At 43.9% G+C, this 18,061-nt stretch overlaps 2 protein-coding genes across 2 annotated transcripts in view; both read left to right on the top strand.

Annotated features, from left to right (window-relative positions):
* The window catches only part of LOC147008920 (uncharacterized), a 127,162-nt gene extending 124,890 nt beyond the window's left edge, over window positions 1–2,272 (top strand). The window contains exon 3 of the mRNA XM_085864586.1: window positions 1,673–2,272. Coding sequence (XP_085720712.1) covers window positions 1,673–2,092 — 420 coding nt within the window. The 3' untranslated portion in view covers window positions 2,093–2,272. The remainder of the gene's footprint in view (window positions 1–1,672) is intronic.
* Window positions 2,273–10,595: 8,323 nt separating this feature from the next.
* LOC147008923 (E3 ubiquitin-protein ligase SIAH1-like) lies at window positions 10,596–14,893 on the top strand. Its single transcript, XM_085864585.1, has 2 exons — window positions 10,596–10,680; window positions 11,069–14,893. Exon 2 carries the CDS (start codon window positions 11,071–11,073, stop codon window positions 12,064–12,066), a length of 996 nt encoding a protein of 331 aa, XP_085720711.1. The 5' UTR covers window positions 10,596–10,680; window positions 11,069–11,070; the 3' UTR covers window positions 12,067–14,893.
* The last annotated feature ends 3,168 nt before the right edge of the window (window positions 14,894–18,061 follow it).

Below are 18,061 nucleotides of genomic sequence, written 5' to 3' on the forward strand. Positions count from 1 at the left end.
TCTTTCTTTCATTCGTTCTTCTTTCTGGTGCAATTTTTCACCTTTTTCCTGTAGTTTCTCTCTCTCTCTCTCTCTCTCTCTCTCTCTCTCTCTCTCTCTCTCTCTCTCTCTCTCTCTCTCTCTCTCTCTCTCTCTCTCTCTCTCTGCCACAACTGTTCGAACAATGCCATTTTTTCTATCATTCTTTTATCCTCCTCTTCCTTCACCTTCTGAATCTCCAACACCTCCTTTTGTTGATCCTCCTCCAGGAACAGCCGCTCCTTTTTTCCCATTTTTTTTCTGCAAGTGCTTCCAGCCACAACAAAAACTGCAACAAAACAAGGGCAATGCCCAGCAGTTTGAGGAAAATGCATGATTTTGTGAACGACCAAACACATGTTCCATGAGTGCTGCATTGTTATAGGATATCAAGTATTGAGCTTGCCGGTAAGTCTGGTGTTGACTTCTCTTTTAAGGTGTCTGGCTTAAGATCTTTGGGTCTTCAGTTGGAGCCCCTATCGTGCTGTTTAACAACACCTAGTGTGTTGACTCACCCCGTCATGCTTCCGAGCATGGCAAAATGAGTACCAGCTTCCTGGAAACGGGCACTGCATCAGCAGCACAGCCACGCTCCCAGCAATGATGCAACCAGCAGTCAAAGGCTGCATATGAAAAACAACCCTCGACTCTGCTCGGAGCGTCTGAACCAGTTTTAATTGTGGTTTGTCAGGATTCAGACAGGAAACTGGCCTGGTTCCAGATGATGAACATCGTTTCATGTTTTCATGGCAGGTGTGACTTGTGACTGTCACTTTCAAGGAGAGTGTGCTCCGTGTTGTGGTCCTCCCTGTTGTCACTGGACCAGACATTCGGTTGCCAGACTTTATGATTGGTAATAATTTAATGTAAACCCGTTTCAAAGTTCTGTACTATCTTGTCCTCTTGGATAAAGGCATTATTTTAATATTGATGAAAAGTCACGTGATCTTTACCAGTGAATTCCGGGCTTTCTTTGATTCCTCCTCCTCCCGAACCACCTCGCTGGTTTAAGGTATGGCCTTTGGTTGCCACGGATCACTCATTGGATCTCTCTTTGGTGTAGCCTTTGGTTGTGACATAGATCGTCCATTTCGTGCCATTTTACGTGTATCGGTGTTAAATGTGATGTGTGGATTAAAAAAAGGTCTTCACTGAATTATTTATTCTTTGGAGAGAGTGTGAGAGAGAGAGAGTGAGAGAGAGAGAGAGAGTGAGAGAGAGAGAGAGAGAGAGAGAGAGAGAGAGAGAGAGAGAGAGAGAGAGAGAGAGAGTGAGAGAGAGAGAGAGTGAGAGAGAGAGAGAGAGAGAGTGAGAGAGAGAGAGAGAGAGTGTGAGAGACAGAGAGAGAGACAGAGAGAGAGAGAGAGAGAGAGAGAGAGAGAGAGAGAGAGAGAGAGAGAGAGAGAGAGAGAGAGAGAGAGAGAGAGAGAGAGAGAGAGAGAGAGAGAGAGAGAGAGTGAGAGAGAGAGAGAGTGAGAGAGAGAGAGAGAGAGAGAGAGAGAGAGAGAGAGTGAGAGAGAGAGAGAGAGAGAGAGAGAGAGAGAGAGAGAGAGAGAGAGAGAGAGAGAGAGAGAGAGAGAGACACAGAGACACAGAAGACATCAGTTGGTGTTACATTGTGAGAGTTGTTAATTACATTTTCATTGTCTTCCAGGCAGGTATGGCCGAGCGGACGGTCGTGATGAAACCGTCAACAAGCTGCACAAATCCTGCTGCATCAACGAAATCTGCTGTCGGAATCAAACGCAAAAGAAAAGTATGCTGTTGCCGTTCCGGCAGTAGTTCTCTTCCAGAGTCGTGTCACTGTGGGTGCAGTGAGAGGAAAAGCAAGGAGGCATTGAGGGAGAAGGTCCGGAGGAAGAAGCTGAAGCACAACTTCAAGGAGTTGAAAAATAATTTGGATGAGCTTGTTGGAATTAGTCATGTTCCTGAAGCAATGATCCTGAACAAAGCGACAAAATGTGTGGTTGAGCTCAGAGAGACCGAGAAGAGACTTTTGGATGAAAAAGAACGGCTGCACATGAAAAATATTGCACTGAACCTGAAGAAGAAAGCGCTTGAATTGGAACAATGATCCTTAGAATAGAAAAAGGAAATGTCATACTTGGAACAAGCGAACCTAAATCACACAGGGAATGTATGGTTTATTTAGTTATAAGATGGTTCCAATTTTGTTGTTGTTGCTTGTGTTGTTCGTTCCCCAAATAAACTTGGCACCGATTTAACAACTTTGTTTGTTGGGAAGAAAAAACAATTTATTTTTGTGATTTATAACTTATTGTTTTATTTATGATTTATAATTTATTGTTTTACGTTTAATTAATAAATATAAACCTTGAAGTTTCTCGGTGGGTTGTAACTTTTGGCAATAATAAAATAATTCCGTGGTTTAGTTCATGGGTGCACGTCAGGTATCAAGTGAACAATCAAATCCCAGACAATCTACTTGTTCAAGTCACCCTCGTAAGGTAATTCGGAAAAAATATTTTATTCGAGAATCCTTGACAAACTGCACCGACGTGGAACCGTTGGTGATTTCCCCAGAAATTAACGAGGCGGGGAATCCCAGGAAATGAAAGAGGCAGGGAATGAACGAGGCAGGGAATTCCAGGATATGAATGAGTCAGGGAATCCCAGGAAATGAATGAGGCAGGCCAATTTGATTGTATATTCTTCCGCATTGAAGAAACAAATAAAAGTTCATAATTTGGTAAATACGAATCCTCATTTTACAAACAGGCACAATGACCACAATGTGAGGCTCGAACCTTTATCAGGCCTCTCTCAACCTTTGGCCGAAACATTGTGCTTTTGAATCCCTCGAAAGTCATCCGAAACGACCTCACGTGAAGTACCACCTTGCTCACCTGTGTGAATGTAAATAAGGAAACACTCTACTCATACAAGGTGTTTGGGTGAATGAGCAAGTCCTCATCACAGAATACGAGTCGATGTGAAGGATGGTGTCTGTCAACAACGGCGGACAAGATTAAACAATAGATTTTTTTTATCAAATATGAAACTTGCTAGTTCATTTACAAAGTTGACCTATCGAGCAGAACGAAGAAGGAAAAGGAGAAGAAAAAGAAGGAAGTATGGAGATGGAGGGAGAATTATCAAGAAAGTGAATGAATCGCTTGTTATATAATCATCGTTATGTGATAAAAACAAGTTATGTGAGGGACAAAGATCAAAGGGACTGGATCCAAGATCAAGGGTCAAGTGTGGGTCAAGTGAGCGGTTTCCAGATAGTCTTTAGTCATTAGATGAAGGGGATTGGGTGAAAAGCTGAACGAGGATCCACGAATCAGGAAGATGGAGTGAAACTCAAGGGTCAAAGATCAATGGAGAAAGATCAAGCGTCCATTCTTGCTTGCAGACTTATCTAATGCTGTGGATCCCCTGACAAAGACCGTTGGGGTCTCACTCTTTGCTTCCCTGACCTCCCAGGACGCAGAGAGCCCCCTCTGACGATTACACCACCGAGGCTGGTTAAAGTGTTCTTCATATTTTCATTTTTTTTTAAAATGAAAAACAGAAGCCGTTTTTAAAGCGTGTGCAGCTCACAAACACAAATTTTAAAATAATTGAAATGAGAGCGAGAGAAGAACCTTCAGAGTTTAGGCTTTATTCCATTTGATTGGAGCCGCTTCTGTGGGCACACCGGGGAATACAGGTTCAGCTAGGAGTACATAAGCAGTAACGTATACATGTGCAGTTAACCATTGCAGACTAAATCCGCGTAAGCACGGAGTTCGATATAATCTCCATTCTCACCAGTCAATGAGCACCTTCAGTCAATGAGCACCAAGTGAACAGCCGATGTAAATGGCAATGCCCCGGGGACAATCACCCCGCACCGCGGAGACCTCCCCTTATACGCGAGACGCACAACATGTGATCCCGCGTCATGTCCCTCAATTCACCTCAATTCACCACATTCTCCGCACCTTTAAAATGCAACTTGGGGCCCATCTTACACACCATGATTGCTTTAGCACTATAGGAGTATACATTTCAAGCAACGCAGACTAATAGGTCTACAGAAGCATACATGCCAAGCAGTGATTATTTTGAGTTGTAGGAGCATGGAAATGAGCATCGATATATGATATAATGAGCATATAGGAGCATGAGCAGCGAGAATGCCGATAATCCCCTTTACAGATTGAGTCGTCGAGGGGGCCTTATTCGTCGACCTCTCCGGGAGTAAATGGCAGTTTCACTTGAGGGAGACTCCCGATCCTCTTGGTGAGCCTCGACTTGTGCCGGGGATGACTCCTCGATCGCTCTCGGGTGGAACGCGGCAGCCCCGTCGCCCGGTGGAGTTCCTGGGGGGGAATGTCAGAAGGAGGAGTGCCAGAAGGTGGTGTACCTGCGGGAGGAGTACCTGAGGGAGCCAGATGGCGAACCGACACAGTGGTCTCCCTGCCATCCGGGAGCCTGACATGAGCATACTCTGGATTAGTGTCAATGAGTTCGACCCCCTCCACCAGGGGTTCATACTTGCTTTGTCGGACCGGGCGTTTCATGAACACTGTACCGGGATGGGTCAGCCAGTTGGGCACCATTTGACCGTCAACATAACGTCGCTGGTGAGTAAACATTCGTTCGTGAGGAGTTGCATTGGTGGACGTGCAGAGCAAAGAGCGTATGGAATTCAGAGCGTCGGGAAGAGTAACCTCCCACCGCTCGGGGCCCAGTCCTCTCGATTTCAGCGCCAGAGTTACGGCTTTCCAAATTACTCCATTATACCGTTCCACCTGCCCGTTTCCCTGTGGGTTGTAACCCGTCGTTCGACTAGTTGCTATGCCGAGCTCTAGTAGGAATTGTTTTAGCCCGGCCGACATGAAACACGGCCCTCTGTCTGAATGTATGTACGAAGGTTTCCCAAACATAGCGAAGAGGTCAGAGAGACATCTCACGACAGTGCCCGAGGTCATATCCGAGCACGGAAATGCGAAAGGGAACCTTGAATATTCATCAACAACGGTGAATATGTATCTGTTGTCTGTCTCGGTCGGCAGGGGCCCTTTGAAGTCGATGTTTAGTCTCTCGAAGGGGGAAGTGGCCTTGATCAGTCTGCCAGATGCCGCGCCAAAGAATCTGGGTTTTAGTTCAGCACAAACAGGGCATGAAGCATTCATTTGTTTAATATCTTCAACAGAATAGGGAAGATTTTGTCTGCGCACGAAATGTGCCATTCTGGTTACCCCTGGGTGGCAGAGAGACACGTGTCGGTCTTGCAAAGCCTGACTGATTGTTGCCGAACTGTAGACCCGAGAGAAGGTATCTGCAGCAGGGTTTTCCTTCCTGGGCCGGTAAACAATGTCGTAACTGTAGCAAGCTAGGTCTATCCGCCATCTCATAATTTTTTCATTCTTAATTTTCCCGTTATTTTTCCCATCAAACATGAATGCCACGGATCGTTGGTCCGTAACGAGCGTGAAGTGGTTTCCCAGTAAATAATGTCTCCATTTCCGCAGCGCTTTGACGATGGCGTACGCTTCCTTCTCTATCGCTGAGTGTCTCTGCTCGCTTCTAGAGAGAGTTCTCGAGAAGAACGCGACCGGCCGCCCAGACTGATTAAGTGCAGCAGCTATGGCGTGATCTGAAGCGTCGGTTTCCACCACGAAGGGCACCGAGCTGTCGATCGATAAAACCACGGACTTACTGATATCATCCTTGAGGTTGTGGAAAGCTCTTACAACAGCGGCATCTGGTGGAAAGTTTTTGCAATGCACTAGGGGATGTATTTTCTCGGAGTATTGCGAAATCCATCTTGCATAGTTAGCGAACATGCCGATCACCCGGCGCATTGCCTGCAGGTCCTGAGGTGGGGGTAGCTCACGAAGTGGGCGCAATCGTTCAGGATCAGGCTTAATCGTGCCGTCGGCTATTGTGTAGCCGAGAAGGTCAATTGACCTTGCCGAGAATACGCATTTCTCGTAGTTGAGAGTCAGATTATATTTTCTAGCAATGCTCAAGAATCTGTCCAGATTCCTATCATGTTCCCCCTGATCCCTACCGCACACTGTGACATTATCCACGTAAACAAAAGTGTCTTTGAGGTTTTCATCTGAGATGATGTCGTCCATAACCCGTTGGAAGCAAGCTACCCCATTCGTGACACCGAAAGGTATTCTCCTGAATTGGTAGAGGCGCCTCCCTGCCTGGAATGCGGTGTAAGGTTTGTCTTCCTCTCGGATGGGAATTTGATGATAGGCGCTTCGCAAGTCGATGGTACTGAATACCTTATAATTGGCCACACGTTCGACCATCTCGTCTATGCGCGGCAGGGGGTAGGCATCGAGTTGGGTAAAGCGATTGACCGTTTGGGATTAATCGACAACCATTCGTTTCTTATGGTTCTGACTGCTGGTTACTAACACCTGTGCGCGCCATGGCGAATCGCTCGGTTCTATAATTCCTTCTTCCAGTAATCGCTTGATTTCTGAGGTGATGAAATTCATGTCAGCAGTGGTATATCGCCGCGATTTAATCGCTATCGGTTTGCAGACCGGCGACAAGTTAGCGAACAGCTGGGGGGACGTCACCTCTGCGGTGGTCAACGCATTTAAAATTAGACGAGGTTTACTTCCTCCAAAGGGTATTTCGACGCTCGTGTGCTGCTTGAGGACATTATGACCCAGAATTACGTCTGCGCACAAATCACGAAGCACCAGTACCCTTACATCCCGATGCGTGTACCCTTTTACGTCCAATTCAACATTGCAGTACCCTCGTACGCGGGATTGTAGTGAGGTGGCGGCCATGCATACCGTATTGTCAGTCGGGTGGATTATCCATTTCCTGCCCTTCACTAACGAGCTGTTGACGAAACTTTCAGAGCTACCGGTATCAATCAGTGCCTCAGCCATATGCCCGTTAATTCGTATGTTGATGATAGCCTTGGATAGATTCCCCGGGGAGGCTGCAGTCAATTTATTTTGCGAGTAGAGAGCCGCAGAAGTGGGTTTATTTCTCCTTAGAGTAGATTTACATACCCTGGCATAATGCCCTTTCTTGTCGCAATTCATGCATGTGGCATCTCTGGCGGGACATTTTTGACGAGGGTGCCTTTTGTACCCACAAAAGAAGCATTTACCAACCAGAGCAGTTGCTGAGGAGTTTGACGTGGCCTGGGTATCCGGCTCCTCGGGTGTTTCTCCATCCCCTATGTCTGGCTGTGTCTGTGCCAGTGGGGTTCCTTGGGTTCCCATCGTAGCAGCGTTCATTAGCAGCATCGGTGTCCCAAATGACTCAGATTGCTGCTGAGCCGTATCCATCGCTCGTGCCTGATCGACTACCTTGTCAAGAGTGGGTTGCGCTTTCTCTAGCAAGCGTTGCCGTATGTGGGCTGATCTGAGTCCTTGGATGAATGCCTCCCGTGTGGCTTCCTTTCGGTGTTCCTCGGCGCTTACGGCCCGGAAGCTGCCGTCTTTTCCCAGCTGATTCAGAGCTTGCAGGAACTGATCGATTGTCTCCCCGGCTGCTTGCTTGCGTGTGTTGAGAAGATGTCGTATGTATACCTCGTTCTTGGGCTTCACGTAGAGCGCTTGCAGCACGTCGATCGCTGCTTCGTAAGTGTCGCACTCCGAGAAGAGCCTGTACACGCCGGGCGAGACATGATTCACGAGAGCGGCAAATTTGTCAGCTCCCTCCTCGATGATGGTCAGATAGTGTGAGAAGGAACAGAACCAATGCGACCATTTCATTTCTGCGTCAGTCGCGTTTGGGTCTGCGTCGAACCTCTCTGGTTTGTAGATCTTGTCCATCGTTGGTTGAGAGAGCCGAGAAAACCAAATGGAATAAATTGAAATGAGAGCGAGAGAAGAACCTTCAGAGTTTAGGCTTTATTCCATTTGATTGGAGCCGCTTCTGCGGGCACACCGGGGAATACAGGTTCAGCTAGGAGTACATAAGCAGTAACGTATACATGTGCGATTAATCATTGCAGACTAAATCCGCGTAAGCACGGAGTTCGATATAATCTCCATTCTCACCAGTCAATGAGCACCTTCAGTCAACGAGCATCAAGTGAGCAGCCGATGTAAATGGCAATGCCCCGGGGAAAATCACTCCGTGCCGCGGAGACCTCCCCTTATACGCGAGACGCACAACATGTGATCCCGCGTCATGTCCCTCAATTCACCTCAATTCACCACAATAATAATTTTTTTTAATGAAAAACAGAAGCCGTTTTTAAAGCGTGTGCAGCTCACAAACACAAATATTAAAATATTTATTTTTTAATGAAAAACAGAAGCCGTTTTTAAAGCGTGTGCAGCTCACAAACACAAATTTTAAAATAATTTTTTTATGAAAAACAGAAGCCGTTATTAAAGCGTGTGCAGCTCACGAACACAAATTTTAAAGTAATTATTTTTTTTATGAAAAACAAGCCGTTTTTAAAGCGTGCGCTGCTCACAAACACAAATTTTAAAATATTTATTTTTTGATGAAAAACAGAAGCCGTTTTTAAAGCGCGTGCAGCTCACAAACACAAATTTTAAAGTAATTATTTTTTTTATGAAAAACAGAAGCCGTTTTTAAAGCGTGTGCTGCTCACAAACACAAATTTTAAAATAATTATTTATTTTTATGAAAAACAAGCCGTTTTTAAAGCGTGTGCAGCTCAGAAACACAAATTTTAAAATAATTATTTATTTTTATGAAAAACAAGCCGTTTTTAAAGTGTGTGCAGCTCAGAAACACAAATTTTAAAATAATTGTTTTTTTAACGAAAAACAGAAGCCGTTTTAAAAGCGTGTGCAGCTCACAAACACAAATTTTAAAATAATAATTTTTTTTTATGAAAAACAAGCCGTTTTTAAAGCATGTGCAGCTCACAAACACAAATTTTAAAATAATTATTTTTTCTGAAAAACAAGCCGTTTTTAAAGCGTGTGCTGCTCACAAACACAAATTTTAAAACAATTATTTTTTTATGAAAAACAGAAGCCGTTTTTTACGCGTGTGCAGCTCACAAACACAAATTTTAAAATATTAATTTTTTTTATGAAAAACAGAAGCCGTTATTAAAGCGTGTGCTGCTCACAAACACAAATTTAAAATATTTATTTTTTAATGAAAAACAGAAGCCGTTTTTAAAGCGTGTGCAGCTCACGAACACAAATTTTATAATATTTATTTTTTAATGAAAAACAGAAGCCGTTATTAAAGCGTGTGCAGCTCACAAACACAAATTTTATAATATTTATTTTTTAATGAAAAACAGAAGCCGTTATTAAAGCGTGTGCAGCTCACAAACACAAATTTTAAAATATTAATTTTTTTAATGAAAAACAGAATCCGTTATTAAAGCGTGTGCAGCTCACAAACACAAATTTTATAATATTTATTTTTTAATTGAAAACAGAAGCCGTTATTAAAGCGTGTGCTGCTCACAAACACAAATTTTAAAATATTTATTTTTTAATGAAAAACAGAAGCCGTTATTAAAGCGTGTGCAGCTCACAAACACAAATTTAAAATAATTATTTTTTTAATGAAAAACAGAAGCCGTTATTAAAGCGTGTGCAGCTCACAAACACAAATTTTATAATATTTATTTTTTAATTGAAAACAGAAGCCGTTATTAAAGCGTGTGCAGCTCACAAACACAAATTTTAAAATAATTATTTTTTAATGAAAAACAGAAGCCGTTATTAATGCGTGTGCAGCTCACAAACACAAATTTTAAAATATTTATTTTTTAATGAAAAACAGAAGCCGTTTTTAAAGCGTGTGCAGCTCACGAACACAAATTTTAAATAATTATTTTTTAATGAAAAACAGAAGCCGTTATTAAAGCGTGTGCAGCTCACAAACACAAATTTTATAATATTTATTTTTTAATGAAAAACAGAAGCCGTTATTAAAGTGTGTGCAGCTCACGAACACAAATTTTAAATAATTATTTTTTAATGAAAAACAGAAACCGTTATTAAAGCGTGTGCAGCTCACAAACACAAATTTTATAATATTTATTTTTTAATGAAAAACAGAAGCCGTTATTAAAGCGTGTGCTGCTCACGAACACAAATTTTAAAATATTTATTTTTTAATGAAAAACAGAAGCCGTTATTAAAGCGTGTGCTGCTCACGAACACAAATTTTAAAATATTAATTTTTTAATGAAAAACAGAAGCCGTTTTTAAAGCGTGTGCTGCTCACAAACACAAATTTTAAAATATTTATTTTTTAATGAAAAACAGAAGCCGTTATTAAAGCGTGTGCAGCTCACAAACACAAATTTTAAAATATTTATTTTTTAATGAAAAACAGAAGCCGTTTTTAAAGCGTGTGCAGCTCACAAACACAAATTTTAAAATATTTATTTTTTAATGAAAAACAGAAGCCGTTATTAAAGTGTGTGCAGCTCACAAACACAAATTTTAAAATATTTATTTTTTAATGAAAAACAGAAGCCGTTATTAAAGCGTGTGCTGCTCACGAACACAAATTTTAAAATATTTATTTTTTAATGAAAAACAGAAGCCGTTATTAAAGCGTGTGCTGCTCACAAAAGCGTGTGCTGCTCACGAACACAAATTAAAAAAAAAATCGCGCTTCTCAATGCGGTGACGTCACTTCCTGTCTCGTCAGGAGAGGGCCATGAGTGACTCGATTGAGATCCCTTTGAAAGACACAGAAGAGGTATGTGGCAGTGACAGGTCGGTTAGTAATGGAAATACTCTTTAAAAAGGGGGACGGAGTGTCGAGGGAGTAAGAAAGGAGAATAAACGTGATATCTTTAGTCATTCTTAGCCTGTCTTGTTGTGCGGCCCAGTGCGGACAGTATATGATCAGCACTGTGACTCTTGCACTTTGTATCAAACTTTGCCTGAATCCAAGATGATGATGATTGGATGATTTATATTTATTTCATTATTCTGTTTTAATATGTTGCATAAACGTCATCGAGATTCGCAATTATGACGTCAGACGTTGCACGACGTCCTACGTCATTGCCCCTCCGGCGGTGGAGAGTGGTGGAGTACAATTACCCTGCTCCTCCTCGAACTTGATACACACCTGTTTACAGGAATGAGTGGGCTGCATGGACTGGGGGTTTCCAACGGTGTATCTCGGTCACTTCCAGCACAACGTTTCCATCGAGGCTGGAACATGTCACGGATGAACAAACAGCTGCTCAACTTCTTCCGGTGCTCCTTGTGCCCTGAGTACCTTCTGCCGCCCATCATAAAGTGCATGTACGGTCACATGGTTTGCATCACATGCCGGTCAAAATTCACATGCTGCGCCATTTGCTGGGGTCCGATGAGCGGTGACCGTAACCTGTCCCGGGAAAAATTGGCGGAAGTCGTGCACTTTCCGTGCAGGTATGCTTTTTCCGGCTGTCAAATGAGGATGCTGTACACCGACAAGCCGGACCACGAAGACCTGTGTGAATTCCACCCGTACCCTTGCCCTTGTCCGAGTAGCTCCTGCAGGTGGCAGGGTCGGCTCGAGGCCATGGTGCCGCATCTGCAAGACGAGCACAAGTTCATTACGGAATTAGAGGAGGAGGAAACGCGAATAGTTGTGGAAAAAATCGAACTCGGTGACGCCCAGGACTGGGTCCAAATGCAGTTTTGCTTTGGCTTTCATTTCCTCCTCGTCCTTACGAAGCAAGGGGAATCCAATGGCCGTGATCAGTTGTTCGCTATCGTGATACTCATCGGGACACGCAAGCAGGCTGAGCACTTCACCTACCACATCAAGCTCGTCGGTCATCGCCGTCGTCTCACCTGGGATGCCACGCCGAGCCCCATTCAAGAAGGCATCGACACAGCAATTCTTAACAAGAACTGTTTCGCCATCAACTTGAGTACCGCACGTCTGTTTGCCGAGAACGGAAATCTCACCGTCCACGTGACCATCTCCCAGTCACCCTCCCAAACGTCAGGGGCTGAAGGATTCGCATCTTTTGGAGCATTGCAATTGGTACAGAAGTGTAACGTACGACCCGTTAGCTGCTTCGGCTTTGCCCACCGGACACTCCGACAGACCTCTTGGCACTGCAGGGAACCTTCTTGGTAACCTCGTCATTGTGTAGAAAGTTCTCACCATCGCGTTTTCGGCTATCCTCAAGGTTTCGAGCTGTCAATTGATGTCTCAGTGATAAAGGTCATCTCTGCACCATTTTTGGAGCCAGCTAGCGCGACGATTTCCTCGTCAACGTCTCTTCTCCTGCGGCTCCACCTGCAGACCTGAGGATTCTCCTGCATTTTCAATTTGACTGGTTCGGTTGAATGTTTTGTGAATTTTTTGAATTTATTGTTCTCAACTCATTTGAATTGACACCCTACCCAAAGAACAGCTTGAATCGCCAATACAGGAGGTCGTTTCTCACATCCCCACCGATGTCCACCCTGAGCGTGCAGAGCGATTTGCCGGCGTGTCCTCCCAGCGATGAACATGTCCCTTTGGGTTTCCCCACATGAACAGCAAGGCCTGATCATAATCTCCAAAAGTGTTTTTTTTTATTACATCCAGTTCACTTTCCTTCGCACTAAGTGTGGATTTCCACGGACAGTAAGTGCCGTGGTTCCTCTGTGCAGTTTGAATAAAGAATTGGAGCTTTTTCCCACACAAGACACACTCGCTCCCAGTCCGTTCCTTTACCCTGTTAGTTGGAGACGAAGCCTTTGTACAAGCCAATGGCAAAGCCAGGAATTTATGTTTGAAATGCTTCAAGTTGTGCATTTTGGGTTCTCCTACATTGAGCTGTGGACTCGGGCCTTGTGGAGTTGTCGGCCGTGAGTAGTCCCAATTGATCAAGGAATGATGAAGGATGCCCAGTCTGCGGTTGGCTTTGGAGAGCAGCTTTGATATCTTGTCAGACTAGGAGACAAGTTGCAGAAATTGCAACTTCAGTGAATGATATGGTGAATGCCACGTGTTTGTCCACACCCTTCTGTGAACACACGTGACACACAGCTTGTGTTTTGGCCTGTTTGGTACGAGGTCACCCTGCAGTGTTGCTTGCTGCATCCCTGTGATTATTAAAATTAAGATCTCTGAAAGGAGAGATGAAGCCTGGTGTTGGCTTAGTGGTTCGGTTGGCAGGCTTGGGATCTTAGAGTCCTGAGTTCAAGATCTGTCAGCCTCTGAATTAACACCAGGTGGGGTTGACTCAGCCTGTCATCCTTCCGAGGTTGGCGGAATGAGTACCGGTGAACTGGTAATAAGGCCGTTGCATCAATGGTACCCCCATACCCGGGAGCAGTGGTGATGCACTGTTGATCATAACCAGTTGAAAGCATGAAATCATGCCACCACAATAAGTGGAAGTATTAAAAAATAAATAAATGAATAGAGATGAGGAATTTTGGGACAACTGACACGGACTGGGCCGAGTTGATCACTTCTCCCCCAAGGGAAGCTCGTTTCCTGGTCCAGATAGGTTTTGGCCTTTCCAAAACGCTGGCCAATTCAAAACGCGGGGTTAATGTCGTGTAACCAAAGCTATACTGTGGTGCCGGGGCCATGACCATTTCATGAGTATCCTTCCCTGAACCGGTGATTTTATTGGAATGTGTATGTGGTGACAAGCAGGCGATTTCTCATTGAATAAAGATCAAAACTTGACCATTCGCACTTCAAAATAGAGGTAGTGGGTAAACACCAAAGAACTATACTCCAACATGGCCAAGTTCGTACATGTGCGCACACACACACACACACACACACACACACACACACACACACACACACACACACACACACACGCACACCTCTACACGAGTTGAGCAACCACCCCTTCCCCTGCTGACATCACGTCGTCATTCGTTGTACTTCATGGAAGAGAAGATGGTGTGGGTGAGAGAAACAGAGTTGTCGTCCAAGTATCCGATGAAACAGCGTATCGGTGAAGCTGATACAATCGAGGACGTCCAGGACACGTAGACCAGTCATGGCCAAAACCGCCACCTCCTCCTGTTTTGCTACAATTTGGTGGGAAATGTGGTGTCATAATGAAGGAACTGATGACATCATCATTAACGTATCTGATTCCCCATGGGGAGTACATTACAATGAACAATGTTTTGATGTTTAACCATGGAGTGGTTTCGGTGATGTGGAGGGGCAAAGTATTTTGGGTTTTTTTTTCAAGACGGCACCAGTACCACGTGACATATGACGTCATAATTACCATTGAAAAATTCTGCAGGAGGAGGCGCTCCGACGGTGAAAATTGTGTCCATTGGATCAACAATTGTAGAGAATTTATTTTTTCATACTGACTGGATCAAGCATTGCACTTGTCGAATTATGACGTCATAATGAAGGCACCGGTGACATCATCATTAACATATCTTATTTCCTGTGGGGAGTGCTTGACAACGAACCACGTGTAAATTCTTTCCACGGAGTGGTTTCGGAGATGTGGAGGTGCAAGTTTTTTCGGTTTATCCAAGATGGCGCCTGTACCATGTTACTTATGACGTCATAATTATGATAAAAAACACAATTCTACAGGAGGAGGAGCACCAACTTGGACAATTTTTGTGTCAATCAGACTAACGGTTGCTGAGGAAATTAAATTTTAAAATGCAGATACGCACATACGTACGGCACATCGCGAAACCCCGCTTTTCACTTCGTGAGCGCAGGGAACCTGGATGTTTGCAATCGCCAACTGTGCGGCTCCCCGGCTTACTCCTGGTGATTGACCATGAATGGCCAGTGATTCAATGATGCCAATATTTGTTTCGGATCACCATATGACCTTGACCTACATATTCTTAGTCCATGTCCTTCTCAAAGTCTCTTTTGGCTTGTCGAGTTATTTTCTTAACTTGCCTCTGTTTACTTCGATAGTGATAAAAATTGATCTCCAGTCCTGTTATTTTAAAACCTAATAAACGCCTTCTGCTTCTCCTTCTCCTTCACGGCATTCCTTCCTTCGCTTCATCAGGATAAAGATTACCGCACCGTGGTTGTGTTCAGGCAAGGAACAGCAACCATTATACCAGTCAGCAGTACATTGGTACTCATTTTGCCGACCGCGGAAGGATGACAGGCTGACTCAACCTCACCTGGCGTTAATTCAGCAGCAAACGGGGCTCAAACTCAGGACTCCAAGATCCCAAACCAGCCACCCTAACCAACATTTGTTTTTCATTACATTTCATAAGTCAGAATGTTGGGGTCAAAGGTCGGGATCTTTGTGCCTCGACACAAACGGTCCCCAAATTCTACACCTTCTATGAGCGACTTCAGCATCACCGGCATTTCCTTAAGGGACACACCTTGCACACAGGTGTCAAACGCAGCAGCGTCGTGTGAATGAAGCACAGGGTTTAACACATGGTAACACAACGACCAAAACTGTTCAGGGTTGTTTTCCAAGACGACATACTCAGGGTAGCTCTCCGATGAAAAGACAGTCGTTGTCACTGCTCATTAAGGCCTTGAGTAGGCAGTCCAACCTGAGTTCAAAGTTGTTGAGGGTTTTAATTTCTTTACACACATCCTATGAGATGGGACACGTCACAGCAGGTGAATTACCACCATGAGGCCTTGAGTTATAGCCAACTTACCTTGGGAACCGGTATGAATGAAGAATCATGGACGGGTAGCCTGGGTAACATTGACAAGTTCATCTGGGTTTCATGGACGGATAGCTTGGGTAACTTGGACCAGTAAGTACATCTGGGTATAATGGACGGTTAGATCTGAGTAACTATCACTCGATCTGGGAAACTTATTCCAGTAGATCTTGGTATCATGAATGTAGCAATGAAAGCTGATGTTGATGTCCCATAAAACTGTACTAAGTAGGTGAAGATAAAGAGAAAGCTAGAGGGAACCATGAAGGGATCTGAGGGACACCGACAGATAGATGAATTGGGTCTGAAGAGCAGCGAGCATAGTTCAGGGTAGACGTACGATCTTTACAAGAAGAAGAAGAGATGTAAACCATTCAAGAGCAGGTTCAAAGACACCAAAACAGGAATCGATGGACTTTTGGGCAAAATGGAATCAACTAAGTCGTTCGCTCAAGTTGCAAGGTCTTTGTTTCACGTCACACAAAGATAAATCCTTCATTGTGGACCATCAGAAATGGTTTACAACACTCGCTCCCGTGTGTAAGCTGGACCACTCATTTCCTTGGTATCACCTGCAATACCTGGTGTTAATACCTGGCAATTAATCACTCCAGAATCGGGGGTGAACTCTGTGCAAAGTAGAGAAAGGAACGACACAAACATATTAATCATATTACCGTTCATCCAAATACCTACAAAGGGTAAAGTATGAGGTAAGATCCCAACAAAGGCTTTCGGTGAAGTTTAATAAAAAAATAATAAAACAACAGGAAAAGATCCAAAGCGCAGCGAAGGATAAAGGAATAAGAAAAGTTTTGAAAACTCAACAACCTTTGGTTGGCTCCTTCACACCAACCTTGTTAAACAGGGGTTTTGGGACGTGAAGATGCAGTACAGACACGTATTGTACCCTGACCTCCAACCCCCGACAAAAAGAGCAACAACGTTTTGCTCGAAAAATGAGTGTTTAACCTCTTGGGTTTAACATCAAACTCAAAAAACAAAATTACAATAAATAACAACCCGATGAAGAAGACTCATGGGCCTAACCAACTAGAACTCCTCTCCGTCATCCCCCTCTCCATCAATCAAGTCGGCTCCAACCTCCTCGTAGTCCTTCTCCAGCGTGACGAGGTCCTCCCGTGCCTCCGCGAACTCTCTGTCCTCCATTCCTTCCCCCACGTACCAGTGCACAAAGGCACGTTTGGAGTACATCAGGTCGAACTTTTGATCGAGCCGTGCCCAGGCTTCCGCAATGGCCGTCATGTTGCTCAACATGCACACGGCCCGCTGGACCTTGGCGAGATCGACTCCGGGCATCACGGTCGGAGGCTGGTAGTTTATGCCGACCGAGGAAGAGGAGAAAATAATAATGGTTGGCACAAGGGCATGGCCGCCATTTTCGAACAGGACTCTTAAAGGTCCCCTGACATGCAAAACTTTCTTATCTATATATTAACTTGACTTTCCTCGTGAAGAAATCACCCTTTTTTTAATCAAGAATGGGATTATTCGAGCAATATTTCGATCATTTCTGGAGTCTTTCACAACTTGCTATGCCCAGCCCCTAAAAAAATTGACTTCAGTGAATCGCAGCGTGACATCACAAACAGAAACTCGCACAGTGGATTGATTTGAGAGTCGAGATGTCGCGTGCCTTATACAGTGCTGATGTGGATTTTTTAAACCCACTTTGATGTGATCGTTGTCCTCCTGAAGGATTCTAACTGGCCGATTGTGGAATCCTATTTCACTTCAGACAGAGTTTAACGTTTGTCTGATTTGATTATAAAATCCTACAAAAACCCTATCGACACTGATAAAACTGATGTCCACACAAGTCCTTCCTTGTGAAACAATTTATTTCCTAATTATACACCATACACTTCTCACCCTTGTACAATGAACTTAAGAATCCCCATTTGTTTGCAATATTATTTGGTTCTATTTCATTTATTCTTACCTTCGTTAACAGTTAGACCAACCCGATTCAATGCACTTCTACATTACATCAGAGAGTTTTATTCTAACTTGGTACTTGGTCAGTTCCAAGGAGTACAAGCCACGAAGAAACTATACTTCCTCACGTGCTCGCACTAAGAACAATGTGCCTTTCAAAACATTTTATACTTCCATGAGAGAGAGGTTGGGGGATATTCACCCAGACATGTAGACGTGTCTTTTAGACAAAAGCCACTTCGTACATTTTCGAAGTAAAGGTTCATTTATCAGCTCGGTCACTCTGCTCCAGAACAACACATTTCTTATCATTTAGGGCAAAAGTCTTTTGGCCAGAAATGACAGCCAATTCAATTTGCAGCATAAAAGTTACATTTCTGAAACTCCATTTGTTACAATTTAAAATACATTAATATAAATTTTTCCCCCACACGACTTATGAGTAACTTACAAGTAACGTGTGTCGACGTGTGTCAACGATCGCGTAACGTGCCTACAACACGTTACTCATAGGTTAGAAA

Source organism: Eptatretus burgeri, chromosome 18 (genome assembly GCF_056783735.1).
Source record: "Eptatretus burgeri isolate ZD-2024b chromosome 18, Ebu_testis_v1, whole genome shotgun sequence".
NCBI lineage: Eukaryota > Metazoa > Chordata > Myxini > Myxiniformes > Myxinidae > Eptatretus > Eptatretus burgeri.